Source organism: Oratosquilla oratoria, chromosome 16 (assembly GCF_046742065.1).
Source record: "Oratosquilla oratoria isolate Oo_2021 chromosome 16, ASM4674206v1, whole genome shotgun sequence".
NCBI lineage: Eukaryota > Metazoa > Arthropoda > Malacostraca > Stomatopoda > Squillidae > Oratosquilla > Oratosquilla oratoria.
Window position 1 is genome coordinate 52,383,644 of NC_134792.1, and position 15,124 is coordinate 52,398,767.

Sequence of the window (15,124 nt, forward strand, 5' to 3'; positions counted from 1 at the left end):
ATACAAATCTCTTCCTACACAGACGACATAACAATCACATGCACACATTGTAACACAGACAAAGCTGCAGAAATAATCCAGCCATACCTTGATACACTCAACACATGGTTCATCACAAACAGACTCAAAATAGCTCCAACCAAATCTACAGCAACACTTCTCACCAACTGGACAAAAGAACACAAATACATACCTCATCTCTACATCAACAACACTCTAATACCACACACAAACACACTGAAAATTCTTGGTGTAACATACGATACATCCATGTCTTTCAAACAACATATCACAAACATAAAAAACAAATGCACACCTAGACTTAACGCACTTAAGTCAATCACTGGAATAACATTTGGACAAAAAGAAACTATTACAACAATATACAAACATTGCATACGCTCAGTGATGAATTATGCGAGTCCTGCATAGGCTCCTAATCTTAGTGACGACCACAACACCCTTCAAATCATACAAAACAAAGCCCTAAAAACAATTACAGGCTGCACAAATACAACACCTACAGACCATTTACACCATGAAACAAAAGTCCTCAAAGTCAAGGACCACCTCAACATGAGAGGCACACAAACACTTGCTGCAGCCACCACAAACACATCACACCTGTTACACTACATAGCAGAACACCCACACACACCAAGAAAGATTAAAACAACACCCAAAGACCTGTATCACACTTAGATACTCTCTTCTCTTCCTCCACAACCACCAAATACCAGCCTCCGGAAACATATTCATAATCATATCACTCACCGCTCCATTAACACACTGCTGCATGCCAGACCCCCTGATATCCACCCTTCTGAATCCTCTCTCCCACGAAAGGACAGAGTCCACCTGGCCAGACTGCAGTGCGGCCACCACCCAGCACTTCTAAGCTACCAGAAGAGGCTGGATGACCGCATTGTGAACAGCTGCCCAGGATGTAACACTTCACCCCATACCATACAACACATAATGGAAGACTGCATTATACACAATCATGCGCGCAAACAACACAACATACACTCTATAAAGGATTTGTGGGAAAACCCAGTTTTGGCTGTGGCCTTCCTTGGGGAGACGGGACTGCTCGGACAGACAGTCTAGGGAACGACAACAACAACAACAACACTCTCTGGAAAGATGCAGAGTGTGGGGTGATCTAATAGAGGTGTTCAAGTGGATCAAAGGCTTTAACAAGGGTAATGCAAACAAGGTCATCATATTAAAACAACAGGGCAGGACTCGCAGTAATGGTTATAAACTGGACAAATTTAGATTTAAAAAGAAAATAGGCAAGAATTGGTTTACTAATAGGGTGGTCGACGAATGGAATAAACTTAGTAACCATGTAGTAAGCGCTGAAACTATGAGTTGTTTTAAGAAATGATTAGACAACTTTATGGATGGGGATGACAGGTGGTGATGGATATGGAGCTGCCTAGTGTAGGCCTTATGGTCGCTTGCAGTCTCCTTCATTCTTATGTTCTTATGTTATATTTAACAGAGCTGTAGACCCTCAAGGCAGAAATGTTATATAAGCTGACCAAGATTCCAGTTTGTTCAGTTAACCATTTCAGTACAACTCAAATTATCATGCACAGCATCAGCTGCTGTTTGTAATTTGCATCATACTACTTGGATTATAAAATATAAAGTCACTGCTGCTGTATTACTCATTCTCTTTTACTGTGAGTAATAATAAACACAGGAAATGTGATCAAACCAGTTCACAGAATCCAGGGGTCACTCAGCTACAACTACAAAAAAATATATAATCAAGATGCTGATGCCAGCAACCTCTTGTACCCACTTGCACCTCATGATGCCTATGTAGATGTCATTGTACCAAAGTGGTTAATCTCACAGCTCTAGATAATTAATCTAGCACTTATCTGGTTTTTGTTGGTGTATTTTCTGCATTTTACAATAATTTTTAAGGATACATGCTGACAAAAGACATTTTGGCTCATATTGAAGTCTTAAGTTTTGAACTGGATTACATTAAACTGTACACATGGCAAGTGTTTGTGTGGAATATAATGTAATATGTTTGGCAAAGGATTTATATGATCACAACTTTTTTCATTGGCCAGTATAGGGTCACAACAGTTGAGGAATGTGGTTGTGTTTATCTCTCTATTTTTTTCTATCTGTTTCTCTTGGTCTCCCAAGATCCTTTTGCTGGAGACCCAGGGCTCATAGCCAATAGCAGCCATGGCCCAATAGTCATCCATGGAGAAAATATTTTTTGTTTAGTTATGGCCAGGATGAAGCAGAAAAGATGAGGTATTCTGTGTCCTCTTTTTATTTATATAATTGTAGTATACAGGAAAGGAATAATGCTAATAGGATCCTGTCTTACTCTCAAATTTATCATGGTTTCAAATTCATGTTGTATGGGTCCAACTTAGTCTATAATCTTATTTTCCAAACATCTTAGATTTGAATTTTGTATTGTGTTCATCACCTAAGCTATTTCAAGTATTTTGCATCTGTATGGAAAAAATGTATTTCTCTACATTCTTTTACCAATTAGTCTTATTCAATTTGTTCTCATGACCTCTTAAACCCCTCCCACCCCTAATCAAAAACTCTTCTGCCAGTGCAATCTGCCCCCTTTACCGATTTAACAATGTAATCATATCACCTCTTTTTCTTGATTCTTTCACTGTTGGCAGATTCAGTTCTCTTAGTCTCTCTATGTATGTGTTATCTGCCAGGCTTGGAACTAGTTTGGTTGCTGCTCTTTGCATTTTCTTGATCTTGCATACATATTTTTTGGAAAATGTACCACTGGTGCAGATTCTAGTCATGGGCACACCTACTAGTTTTTTCATCTTTGTTGGTATTTTGTATATACTGTGCTGGGTTTTTATTGTTAGGACGTCTGCCTATGAGATAGCATTGGTGTTCAGTTCTGGTTTTGGGTTGGGAAATCACTCATGAAGTGATTGAACAATAATGGTATAAGTATTGCACCTTAAGGGACTCTGTTGTATATATATGGTTACAATGTCTGAGACAGGCGTTTGAATATAGGTTGTAATGAACATTATAGCCACATTGTAAAATTTGAGGTTTTAAACTAGTTACAATCTCCACGACCTTGTAAATTATGTGTTATGAGTATCTGTTATAACGAACCTTACTGATATCACAATATTCTAAAGCAGGAATATTCTTACATACAGTCATGATAATTCAACTTTATGAATTAATCTGTATAACTGTCAAGTATATTTAAGTATCATGTTCCCAGTTTGCAGTATTAACAAACTGCTTTTGGCATAATTGATCTTGCAACCATTGACCAGAAGAGCATATGTTCCTCACCTAGGTGGCTTGGGTGCGGTAGAAACTGTGGATCAAGACTGTATCTGCTCCACATTGGAAACTTAAATATATTCTTTATTCTTTACCAATATGCTTTCCTCTTTTATGTCAGATTTTATCACGTAAGAAAGTCGGTATTCTGGTATCTGCCCTCCCTCACCTGACCACAGAAACTAACTCGGGCCAATACATGTCCCACATGCACAAAAGCTTTAAATCGCTTGCATACATCACATGTAACATATGCTACAATGTGGGTCCATCACAAGTCCACCATGCTTGATAACACAATGTAAAAAGAGTAGGAACTGTAGCCACCACTTGTACCCAAAAATATGCCAATGCATAAATGCTCTCAAAATATACAAATAATTATCAGTGGTAATACAAACAAATGAGGAAATACATGGAGCTACTCCATTTCTTGCACAAACACAACATGCACATAGCACTAATACAGGAAACTAAATACACCATAATTTGATGGCAGGGTAAAGAACATTAGCTCACAACTGAGGAACAAAAGAAAAAAAATAAGAAGGGTGAGCAATTGTCTACCTGAGGGTGGACAATGACCTTAAGAGGAAAAGGGGGATTTTTGAGGGCAACTAGGGATAGCTTAAAATTTTGTTGGCAATGAGTATTATAGGAATTAGGTGGGATGAGATATTGAACAAAATAGGGACATCACTGTAATGGGCATGATTGGTGAAATAAGCAGATAAATTGTTTAATAATTCATTATTAAAGTAAATCAAGGTAGGGATTAGTAGCCCTCTACTGGCACAGAGTCTCCACCCCAGTGGCTATCTGGAAGCTGTATCTGACACTGGTGAGGATTTTGTTTTACCAGGAGCAGGTTTCTACCTTGTCCAGGTGCTGCTCCTAGCCAAAATCACTTGCATCCTAGAAGTCTCCTGTTACTGGGGCTCAGGATCCTTCAGCTGTAACCTCTTCTTCCTGGGTTTGATGGACATGTTCTCATTTTCATCCATCTCTAGGTAGTGAAGTACTATGGCATTTGCAGTACAAAGTTCTTGACCCAGATACCGTGCTTTATACCCAATATTTGCATTGAGTACAGCCTTGTCAACAGCAAAATCCAAAATAGCCTTGCCCAGGGTCTTGACTTTTGGATACAGCTTCCAAAATTATGAGTGAATAGACTCATTAGGGTTCTGGGTCATGCCCTGCAAGCATCATCCGAGGAGGTTTCTTTTTGTCAGTCTGGCATACACTGCCTTGATCTTGAGAGCTAAATCCATTTCAATATTGATTCTGGTCTTCATAGTGTTGTGGGAGGGGAGAGGTGTCAGCTTCAGTGTTGTTACTTTACCTCCATGAAATGAATGTGTGACCTCTGGTGCCTCTATTTTTTTTTTTTTTTTTTTTTTTTCTCAATCCTTGCTTCTTTGTCGTACTTGACTCCCAAAAGTCTTGTGTAGCTATGGGTGGTATCACTGGTGTGTAGTAGCAACAGCTAATGGATTGGGAGTAACAGCACTAGCTCTCTCTTCACACTTCCTTTCTCACTTATATAAACTTTTCTCCCCTTTTCTGCTGCATCCAACTTCTGTTTCAATGCTGTAGGCAGTTTGAACACTTGTGTTTGTAGGCTGTAGGAAACTAAGTGGAAGCAAAGAAAATGTGTGTAGTAAATGTCAACACAGCCTTGTGGACCACGTGTACACCCCTACTCACATTGTGGCAAGAACTGATGCACTCTCCCTTCTCTCTCCCACACACACACACAAAATATGGGAATGGAGTCAGAGATGTGAGATGAACTTCAACATTAAGAAATGTAGCATAATGGAATTTGGAAAAAGCAAAAATAGAGTATCGGGTCAATATAGAATTGGAAACAAAGAAGTCAAAAAAGTCGATTCAGAAAGGGACCTGGGAGTAATCATCTCAAGTGACTTGACACCTGATAAACATGTCAATAAATTATTTGGAGAGACTTTTAACTTGTTAAGATCAATGAAAGTGGCCTTTGACTACATAGATGAGATGGTTAAAAAAAATAGTGGTTACACTGATAAGACCTAAACTAAAATATCCTAAACTAATATATATATATATATAATTTTTGTACTGTAGTTCAAATAGTGAATTTTTTCCAGAATTCCAATCCAGTTGGTCCACCTTCTTTGTTTTTATTTATTATTACTTTTTACATTTAACATTTCAAATGTGTAGCATTAAAAATGGCTTTGGAAGTTGCTCAAAATTACTTCTGGTAAGGTCATGCTTTATTGTGTTATGAAGGATGGTAATCTACCTGCTGGGCCCCAGTGTACATATTTGAACAAACCATTAACCATACACTCCTTTTGGCATCAATTTGATAGATATTGAAGGGATTACTGTATATGAAATAATTCATTTCTTCACCTCCTGTAGTTGATGTGACACAAAATAAGTAGAATGTGGTGATCAATTTGTTTAGAGATAATCCTAACCATATACAGTAGACCTAGTCTGCTTGTGGTGTATTTTTAAGATTTCAGGTTGTGAACTGTTTGTTTATTGTAACCTCACTATATTTACATGAAAGTAGTTGACATGAATTCAGGTGTAGAAAATTAGAAATGTACAATACAGGTATCTGCAGCAAAGGAACATATTTGTGGATTGGCAAACTAATATTTTGTCAGTCAACCCATCTAGTAAGACAGTCTACCAATGAGAGGCATGTGTCCTGCCTCACAAAGTGGCTGTGGTATGTTTACATATATTCTTCCATCATATCACAGCCAGCTTTGATGAGCGAGGATTCTGCTGTATCTTTATATCTTGACCCCATGGATTCCAGGACATCGCATATATGCTCTGGCTGCTGGAGTAAGTTCATCAGTGGTTAATTGGGCTCAGGTGTGAGTTGTAGGTTTGTAATTCATATTTTAAGGATAATTTCTAGGTTATTCCAATGATAATCATCCTGTGGTCAGTTGACCTCTTCAGTATAAGTCAAATTATCATGGACAGCATTAGCTGCCTGATGTACGATGATTCAGTGATGCATCACAATACTCGTATTATGAAATATAAAGTTACAGCTGTATTACCGTATTTTATGGCTTACAAGACACTTTTTTTCCTAAAAAATACCCTGAAAAATACTAATGCGTCTTCCAAGACGAATGTTGTATTGCAAGGCAACACCCAGGCTCATGTAAGCTTGGACACTTGACCGATAGCAACCTGGATTTGTATGTTGAGTCATTACACTATGATGTTAGCTTAAGTACTATTTAATTCAACCTTTTATATTATGTAAACTCAATACTTAGCTGTTACAAGTATTTCCAATACCATAATCCTTCCTGGAGCCTACTCGGCGTGTGGAGAAAACGGGCCGTTCCCTCGTCTCATAGCAACTTACACACATACACACGAACGCACACAAATGCCAGGTGCCTTTATCAGTTACCACCAGGCTATCACATGTGTCATAAGATTTTTTGTCCTGGAAATTATCACCCATGGCTAGTTCATCAAAACGGTTTAGTTATACTATCGCATACAAGCTACAAGTTGTACGATATGCCAAAGAACACTGTAAAAGAGCAGCAGAAAGACACTTTGGACCACTGCCTACCGAAAAAATGATTCGGCAGTGGAGTTTTATATATCTACATCCATATTTTTTAAATTTTTATCTTATTTTTATGAAAATAAAACCACCCTTGGACAATGAAAAATGTATAGTATATTTACTAATCACCAACCAGTATCATCCCCATACAAACAAAATCAGACAAGTGATTTCGTAATGTAAACAATATGTGTCGTCCTTGCTTCTTATGTTTTTGTGTTCAGTGGTTGGGTATATGGTGAATGTGTTCTTGTATGAGAATGACTTTTTTTTTTTTTTTCTAAGAAATTTCTTTCAAATATTAGGGTGCGTCTTCCAAGCCGTAAAATACAGTACTTGTTTTCTTTCACTCTGAATATTAATAACCACAGAAAATATGATCAAGCCAGTCCACATAATATAAGGGTCACTCAGGTACAACTACAAAATATAATCAAGATGTTGACGCTGGCATCCATCTTTGTGTACCCATTCGCGTCTCATGACACCTACCTAGGCATCATCGTATGGAAGGGGTTAAGCTTACAGGATTTTGAATACAATGTCGGGAAAGATTTTTTAATTGATGAGGGTTAAATACAGCATGTTTTTAGGCTATTTTTATATTTGCTGTCTTTTGCTAACCCCGTGTTAATTCATATTTATCCTAGTGTATGAATTTAGTGACATTTTATAGGATAAGTGATGCTTTCTGAACTATGGTACTGTAGGATAAGTTTGTGTCACAATAAGATGTTAGATAAAGGCAAAGTTTAAGTATTATAATGGAGATGTAAACAAAATACAGCAAAATTTATGGCATAATACAGATAATTTTGGTAAAGTTGGTAAATGTTGAAACATTGTCCTTAAAGAGAACAGAATAGAAGCTTTACCCCAGAAGTCAATAGTAACACTACTTATGCCAGACATCCACAATAAAAAAAAAAAACAAAAAACAAAAACAAAAACACGCTGTTTAGTAAAATTAAATATCCAAACCCAAACATTGAAAAGGATTTGAAAAATTCTGGGTCCAGCATTTGATACTCATATGACATTCGGCCCACATGTCAAGGATATTACAGTAAAAAATCAACAAGAAATTAAGATGTACTAGGGAGCCAAAGGCAATAAAAATGCATATTCATGATGTTCCTCATTTACTGTTAAGAATACACTGGGGATCTCTTCTTTACTTTCTGCTAGACAATAACTAATATGTATAGTATATCCATTATACTCAAAGGGTTTAATGTATTCTTGTAGCATGGGAGGGTACCACCACAGATAAATAGCCCTTTTTATATATATTATATATATATATATATATATAATATATATATATATATACACATATACACATATATATATACAAATATATATATACCATCTTGTGTGACGTCCTTTAGGAATTTACCTTTTATGCTGTACAGAGAAGAGGATGCCTAGTCCTATCTTCCATGCCATTTTAGTCATCTTTTACACCCCAAATGGGAAATTTCTATGGAGATGTAGGGATGACCTGTCATCCATGAGGAGCCAAGATGAGAGGGAGGGAGGGTAGGTGGATGGGGGTGGGATTATGCCTTTTGGCTTTAGCTACCTATCTGGTAAGGGGGAAGAGCCCTTGGTATATATATATCTCGTGTGAAGTTGGGGTTAAAATTTTTCTGTAGTATTTGGGTATGTTTTTACCTGCTGGATTTTAGTTACTATTTTGTTTACAGCCTTATCCAGGATTGGGATTTTTTTCAATTATAAACTGTCAAGTTCTTTTTCAGTATCTTTTGAATACTTTTGCCAGTTTCCTTTTTTTATAGTTTATAAAGGTCCATTCATTTGTGGGTTATTTATTTATTTATGTATTTATTATTATTATTATTATTATTTTTTTCTCCAATTCTATGGTGATTTTAATTGGGAGGTGATCAGATCATGTATGGTGTTCTCAGTGGTTTGTGTTTGTATGGAGGATAAAGACATTGTTATGTGTGAGGTTGGTTGTATTATAGAGGTCTTGTAGGGTTATTGCCAGAGTTAATTATGTTTAGGTTGGGGAGTTGTCATTCCCTAGACTGGCTAAGCAGTCCCATCTCCCTGAGGACTGCCACGGCTGAAATGGAGTTTTCCCACAAATCCCTTATAGAGTGTATGTTATTGGATTGTGTGATTGTGTACAATGTAGTCTTCTTTACTGTGTTGTATAGTATGGGTGAAGTGTTGCATCCTGGACAGTTATCTATAATGCAGTCATCATCCAGCATATTTTGGTAGTTTAGAAGGGCTGGAAGGTGGCTGCAATGTATTCTGGCCAGGTGGACTCCGTCCTTTTGGTAGAGAGAGGATTCAGAAGGATGTATATCAGAAGGTCGGCATGCAGCAGTGTGTTATCTTTCAGTTTGTTCATGGAGCATTGTTGTGTATTTTGTTGTGATATTGTCACAGGATGGCATCAAAGTGTTATGAGAAGTGTTGGGGTTTATCTGAATTGATACCATCAAAAACTATTTATGTGAGGTTTATCAGAGGAGTGTTTGCAGAGTGTAGTAGTATAAAACCATTTTGTGATTCAGCAAGGGATATATGTGGAGTGAGTTGTAGTATGAGGCATTCTATGACTTGAGGGGGTGCAGAGAAGTGTGATTGGGCAGTGTGATGCTTGAACTGGAATTGTGATAGTTTTCCCATGCTTCCAGATGTCATGTATTGTGTTGTGTGAAAACTGTAGTTTGCAGTATTGCAGAGTGCATGTATACCAAGTGGTCCAAGGTTTTTTAGGTGGATGTGTATGTTGTTAGGGCCACAGGCAGACGAATGCTTGAGGTTATGGATTATGTGCTTCATCTGGCTCTCTATGAAGGTTGTGTTGTCTAGGTCCATGGGGAAGTCTGTCTTTACACCCAGACACAAAACAAAAACACACCCTAATCAAACAACATAAACAAACTAACAAGCACTCCGAACTACCCCACTTCCTACATAAACACAACATACACATTGCACTCAAATCAAACTTCTGTGCCTCTTCATTGAAAATATTTATTGCCTCTTGTAGCCAGTCATTCGAGCTGGGTGTTACCATCATATGCAAGATCTGATACTTCAGGAACATTCCTCCTGAATTCTGTCATCAGATAGTCAGTGGTAAAGGAACAACCAGGACCAGATAATTTCCTTTAAAGCTGGAGAATGATAAGCCATATAAAAGTAGTGAAAATAAAATATGGTGAATTCCCTGGCATATACCCCCAATTGGTGATATGTGGAGGGGGGGGGGGACGGTCACTGTTGATTTTATGAATGGTATAATGTAAATGCATGTTTTAAGGTAGCATGATACATGCATTACTCTACACTTGAATCACATGGAGTTTGGTAGTAATGTGGGGAAGATTGGTGGTGGAGTCGTTGCTTGTCAGAGTGGATGTGGTATGTAGTAATGGGTCATATCACAGCCAGCTTTGATGAGCGAGGTCTCAGCCCAGACCTGCAACCTTGTGGCTTCTTTTCTCTCACCTTCATTAGGAGGCTTCTGGATCATATTAAGTACTATTCCGGATCTGTAACTTTGTTATATAATGCTTATATGAATTATACACATATAGTTTCCTTGCAGGTACAGCTTAATTCTTTAGAATTTTCAAGAGATGCTTCATTTTTTTTTTTTTTTTTTTTTTTTTCATTTTCTTTTCTTTTCTTTCTTTTTTCTTCATTGAAATTGATAACTACTGCCATTAATTAATTTTTCTTTTCTTTTTTCTTTTCTTTTTTCTTTGTTTTCTTTTCAGCTTATGTCAAAGATGGCTCCCCTCATTGGCCGAGAGATGACTGAGCGCTTGTTTCTGGAACGCTTCACTCGACTGTGTTCTGATTCACAGTTCCAGGTGCGAAAGGTGTGTGCTGCCAACTTTGGAGAGTTCTGCAGTGTTGTGGGAACCCAACCAGCAGAAGATATCTTGGTAAGTGAAGTAAAGCAGTACTGCCTTGATACTCTCGGTAAAAAAAGGACCATATGTAGGACCACTACAGTCAGCACAAGGAGAAATGACCGATAAGGCGGGGCTAGGAGATTTCCCGGTGTTGCCACACATGGGCATCCATGGCGAAAACGTGCGTATGGATGCAATGTTTTCTGAATGCAGTGTGAGGGGGGCGGGGCCAGAGATTAGATGTAGCGGCAACGTCACTCTCTCTCTTCCATATGCCATGTCTAGACTCGAAGAAACGAAACCTTTGTTTAGAAAACATTGCTTTGATTTTTACCTCAGTGGTGGTGTGTGACAAAAATTATAATATAATCATATGTGGCAATATTATAAAATTATAAAATACAATTATAAAATAAAATAAAATTATAAAATGATTAGATGTGGCACCACAGGGGAACTCCCAGTGCTCCGCCCTAACGGCCAGTTCTCAGTGCAACGGGTATAGTTAACATAGGTCAGAAGTATCCATATCAAATTATGGGGTCCACATACCAAATTTTATTCAGATTATAGGTGAATTTAGCATGAAAGGATTAAAATGTGTTAAAAAAAAAATGGACTGAAGTGGATACTTGATCAGCATCTCTATTTGTACAAGTTGTGTTGTGTGGTCTAGCTTACCATACATGCAGCTTTGACATTGATTATAAATTAACTTTGAATTTATATGCATCTGTATCACTCACTCTATTGATTGTGGGGTATATGAATCAATAGTGGAGATTTCTCATTGTACTTGAACATATGCTTATGATGTGGCAGTGTGGAACCATTAACCAATTTGTTACAAAATGGTTAGTGTTCACTGACTTGCATTTATAATTGTTGTTATGACTTTCAAGGTTCTTGGAAACAGGGAGAGATTGTAAAGAAAAGTGTGAATTGATTATTGATAATGAACAGGAACAAGATAGTGGTTACAGAAAACTTGTAAATGAGGTAGGTAATTTAGATAATTTAAATGGAATGGCAACCATGAATGATGTATAAAAGTAGAGGGCATTGTGAAGACTGATAACAAAATGAAAATCATAATAAACAGGTAATTGACCAGACAGGTAAAGGTGATTTGAAGAGTAAATTGAGTGGGATGACAACATTAAAAGGATCATATGAAAGAGTATTTGTGGAGTTAAAGAATGATTATAATAAGTTAAAGGAAGAGAAATTCAGTTGGTAGACAGCTTGAGGCAATGAGTAGGTGAGGGGAAAGAAAATGCTAGGAAAATCAAAGGATTGAAAGGGTGGTTCAAATTACAAGAGGAACAAGTTTAGTTAAAAAAGATACAGAAAAAAGGAAGATAGGGTATTTAAGAGTATAAAAATATTCATAAAAGATCAAATGGAAATGTGGTAGGTTGGAAGAGAAACGTAGATGGATGAAATAGTTTGAGCTGCAAATGACGTGACCCGCCATTGCAGCTGATGTTTTGCTAGCAAAGCTTTAATGCAAAATTTCAGTGTGTGGTACTTTGTCTTGTCATGTTAGGCCCAGGACTCTTTGAAGACACTGTAGAAGGCCTCACACACACACTCATGATACATCAACACCCTGATACGTCCAAGCTGGGAATATGCAAGATTGAAGAATACAAAGGGCAGCAACCAAACTGGTCCCCAGCCTGGCAGATAAACCATGAGGAAAGACTGAAAATACTGGTTCTTCCAACTTTGAAAGATTGAAGAGAAAGAAATGACATGAATACAGTGTTCAGGTTACTAAAGGGTTGCATTGATAGAAGAGATCTGATTAAAGATGGGAGGGCTTTAGGAGGTCATGAAGTTATAAAGAAAGACCACATGTTGAACAGATGTGAAGAAATACATTTTATAAATGAATGACTATGTGGAATAGCATGGAAAGTGATGCAGCCCAAGGTCAAACAATACATGAGTTCAAACCTAAATATGATAATTGGAAATCAAAGATATAGATTAAGTTGGAACTGTACATGAAGTTGAGTCTAGGTATGTTAGAAAATTCAAGAAAAGGAGATGGGACCCAACAAGCATTGCTCCTTTCCTGTAAATACACACACGCACACACAAGAGTAAGGGAGAGAAGTGAAATCCCCCCATGAGGGAGATAATAGTAACACGTAAAGAAATAATGAACCTTGATGTCAGGAAATCGCACAGCCTGGATGGAATAGTAAACTGGATACTAAAAGAATGTAAAGAAGAACTAATGGACAAAATATATAACGTAATAAGTTGCTCACTCAAAGAGGGAGAAATACCAGAAGTCTGGAAAAATGCTGATATTGTACCAATTTATAAAGGAGGAAATAAGGAAGACCCAACAAATTAGAGACTGGTTTCCCTTATAAGCACAGTAGCCAAAATTGTGAAAAAGTTATAAAAAGTAGATGGATGAAACATCTGGAGGAGAGCAATATAATAAATCCAAGACAATTCAGATTTAGATAGGGAAGATCATGTACAAATTTGATCTGTTTTTACTCAAGACTGCGAGATATACAGGAAAGGGACGGATGGGCTGATTGTGCTTTCCTAGATCTACAAAAAGCTTTTGATGAAGTCCCACACACAAAACTACTAAGGAAACTGGAAACCATAGAAGGGATACAAGATAAACTACTGAAATGGATGGAGAACTTTTTGCACAGAAGAAAATTGAGAGTATATTTACCTAGTTGTATTATACGGGAAGGGAGCTATGCTCGTGGTGACCCGTCTTTGTATCTCTCAGCATCAAGTTTTTTACTTTAAATCTTGAATAGTGTTTGCACACTGCTTCTTTGTCCAATTTGTTCCAAGTATCTATCACTCTGTGTGGGAAGCTTTTTTCAGATCTCTTCTGTAATTATCTTTTTTTAGTGCTCAGAGATAAGAGTTCTACTTGGGAAGAGGTGATTAGTGGAGCTCAACAAGGATCACTATTGGCTCCAATAATGTTTGCTATGTGAATGACATGGATGAGGGTGTGGAATGTTACATGAGCTTCTTTGCAGATAATGCAAAATTGTTAAAGTGATTATTGAAACGGACTCTGACTCACTGCAGAGAGATCTGAACAGGGTTTGAGAATGGAGTCAGATGTGGGAAGTGGATTTCTACATTAAGAAATGCAGCATAATGGAATTTGGAGAAAAAGTAAAAATTGGTGCAAAGGAAGTAAAGAAAGTAGGATCTGAAAAAGACCTGGGAGTAATCATCACAAAGGATATGTCCCTTGACAAACAGATAAGATTGTCAGCAAAACCTATAACTTGCTAAGATCAATAAAAGTGTCTTGTACTTGGATGAAGAAATGGTAAAGAAAATACTAGTCACACTGATAAGGCCAAATTTGGAGTATGCAGCAACACTATGGTCACCCAGTACTAAAAAGAATATACAGAAAATTGAGAGAATCCAGAGAGCAACTACAAAGATGGCCCCAACTCAATCAAAACTTTGTAACTAAACAGTAGAGTACAATATGTAATATTTGTGCATATAACAAATATAACATAGATACTATAAATAATGTAAATAAAATATATTTGGTATATACAATATAAGTAGAAAGAGAAAAAGATTGGTACTGTACTTACTAGCCCAAGAAGTGATTGTACTGTAAATCCACCCACACCTGACACCTGATCCATACACTGTATACTGTATTTAAGATGCAATTTTACTTTCTTTTACGACATGTATTGTTTTATTGAAAATTGAAAATAATATTCACTTCATGCAACAAAGTCCTTTTCCCTTTGTTTCACACTTGTACTTAAGAGGCTCATTCTTAAATTGAAACTTGATTTTAACTTATTCTCTAACTTCATTTTACACTTTGGTTTTGTTTAGTTTCCAAGGGTGGTGAGTTGTTGGTCTTCTGCCTCAACTCCCCAAAACTTTAACACCAATGAAGGAAGCACTGATGGACCAGGTGTGGGTTTGCTGGAAGGACCAGGTGTAGGTTTGCCTACCTGTTGGGCCCTGGCACTTGCCTTGGCAAATAACTTTGGTATGCTGGACTACTTCAAGGAAGTCATACATGCCTCAAGAAAATTTTAAATTGTTGAGGTCTCTGTTGAAATGAAGGTTTGTTGTTCAGCAAACTTGATCATGTTATCCAGGTAACTCAACGTGTGAATGTAGGTGGTGCTTCTGTTTCTCCTTCGTCACTGTCACTTTCATCAGCCACATTTTTCTGACCCTTCTTACTGCCTTAGTCCTCATTTGTAAGACTGTTACTAGGTCA

The 15,124-nt window shown here is 37.3% G+C and overlaps 1 protein-coding gene across 9 annotated transcripts in view; it reads left to right on the forward strand.

Moving 5' to 3' along the window:
* Positions 1–15,124, forward strand: part of LOC143034002 (serine/threonine-protein phosphatase 4 regulatory subunit 1-like) — a 476,593-nt gene that overhangs the window by 421,441 nt on the left and 40,028 nt on the right. For all 9 annotated transcript variants that reach the window (XM_076199815.1, XM_076199813.1, XM_076199814.1 and 6 more), the window contains one exon: positions 10,711–10,881. In XM_076199815.1, the coding sequence (XP_076055930.1) occupies positions 10,711–10,881 (171 nt within the window). The remainder of the gene's footprint in view (positions 1–10,710; positions 10,882–15,124) is intronic.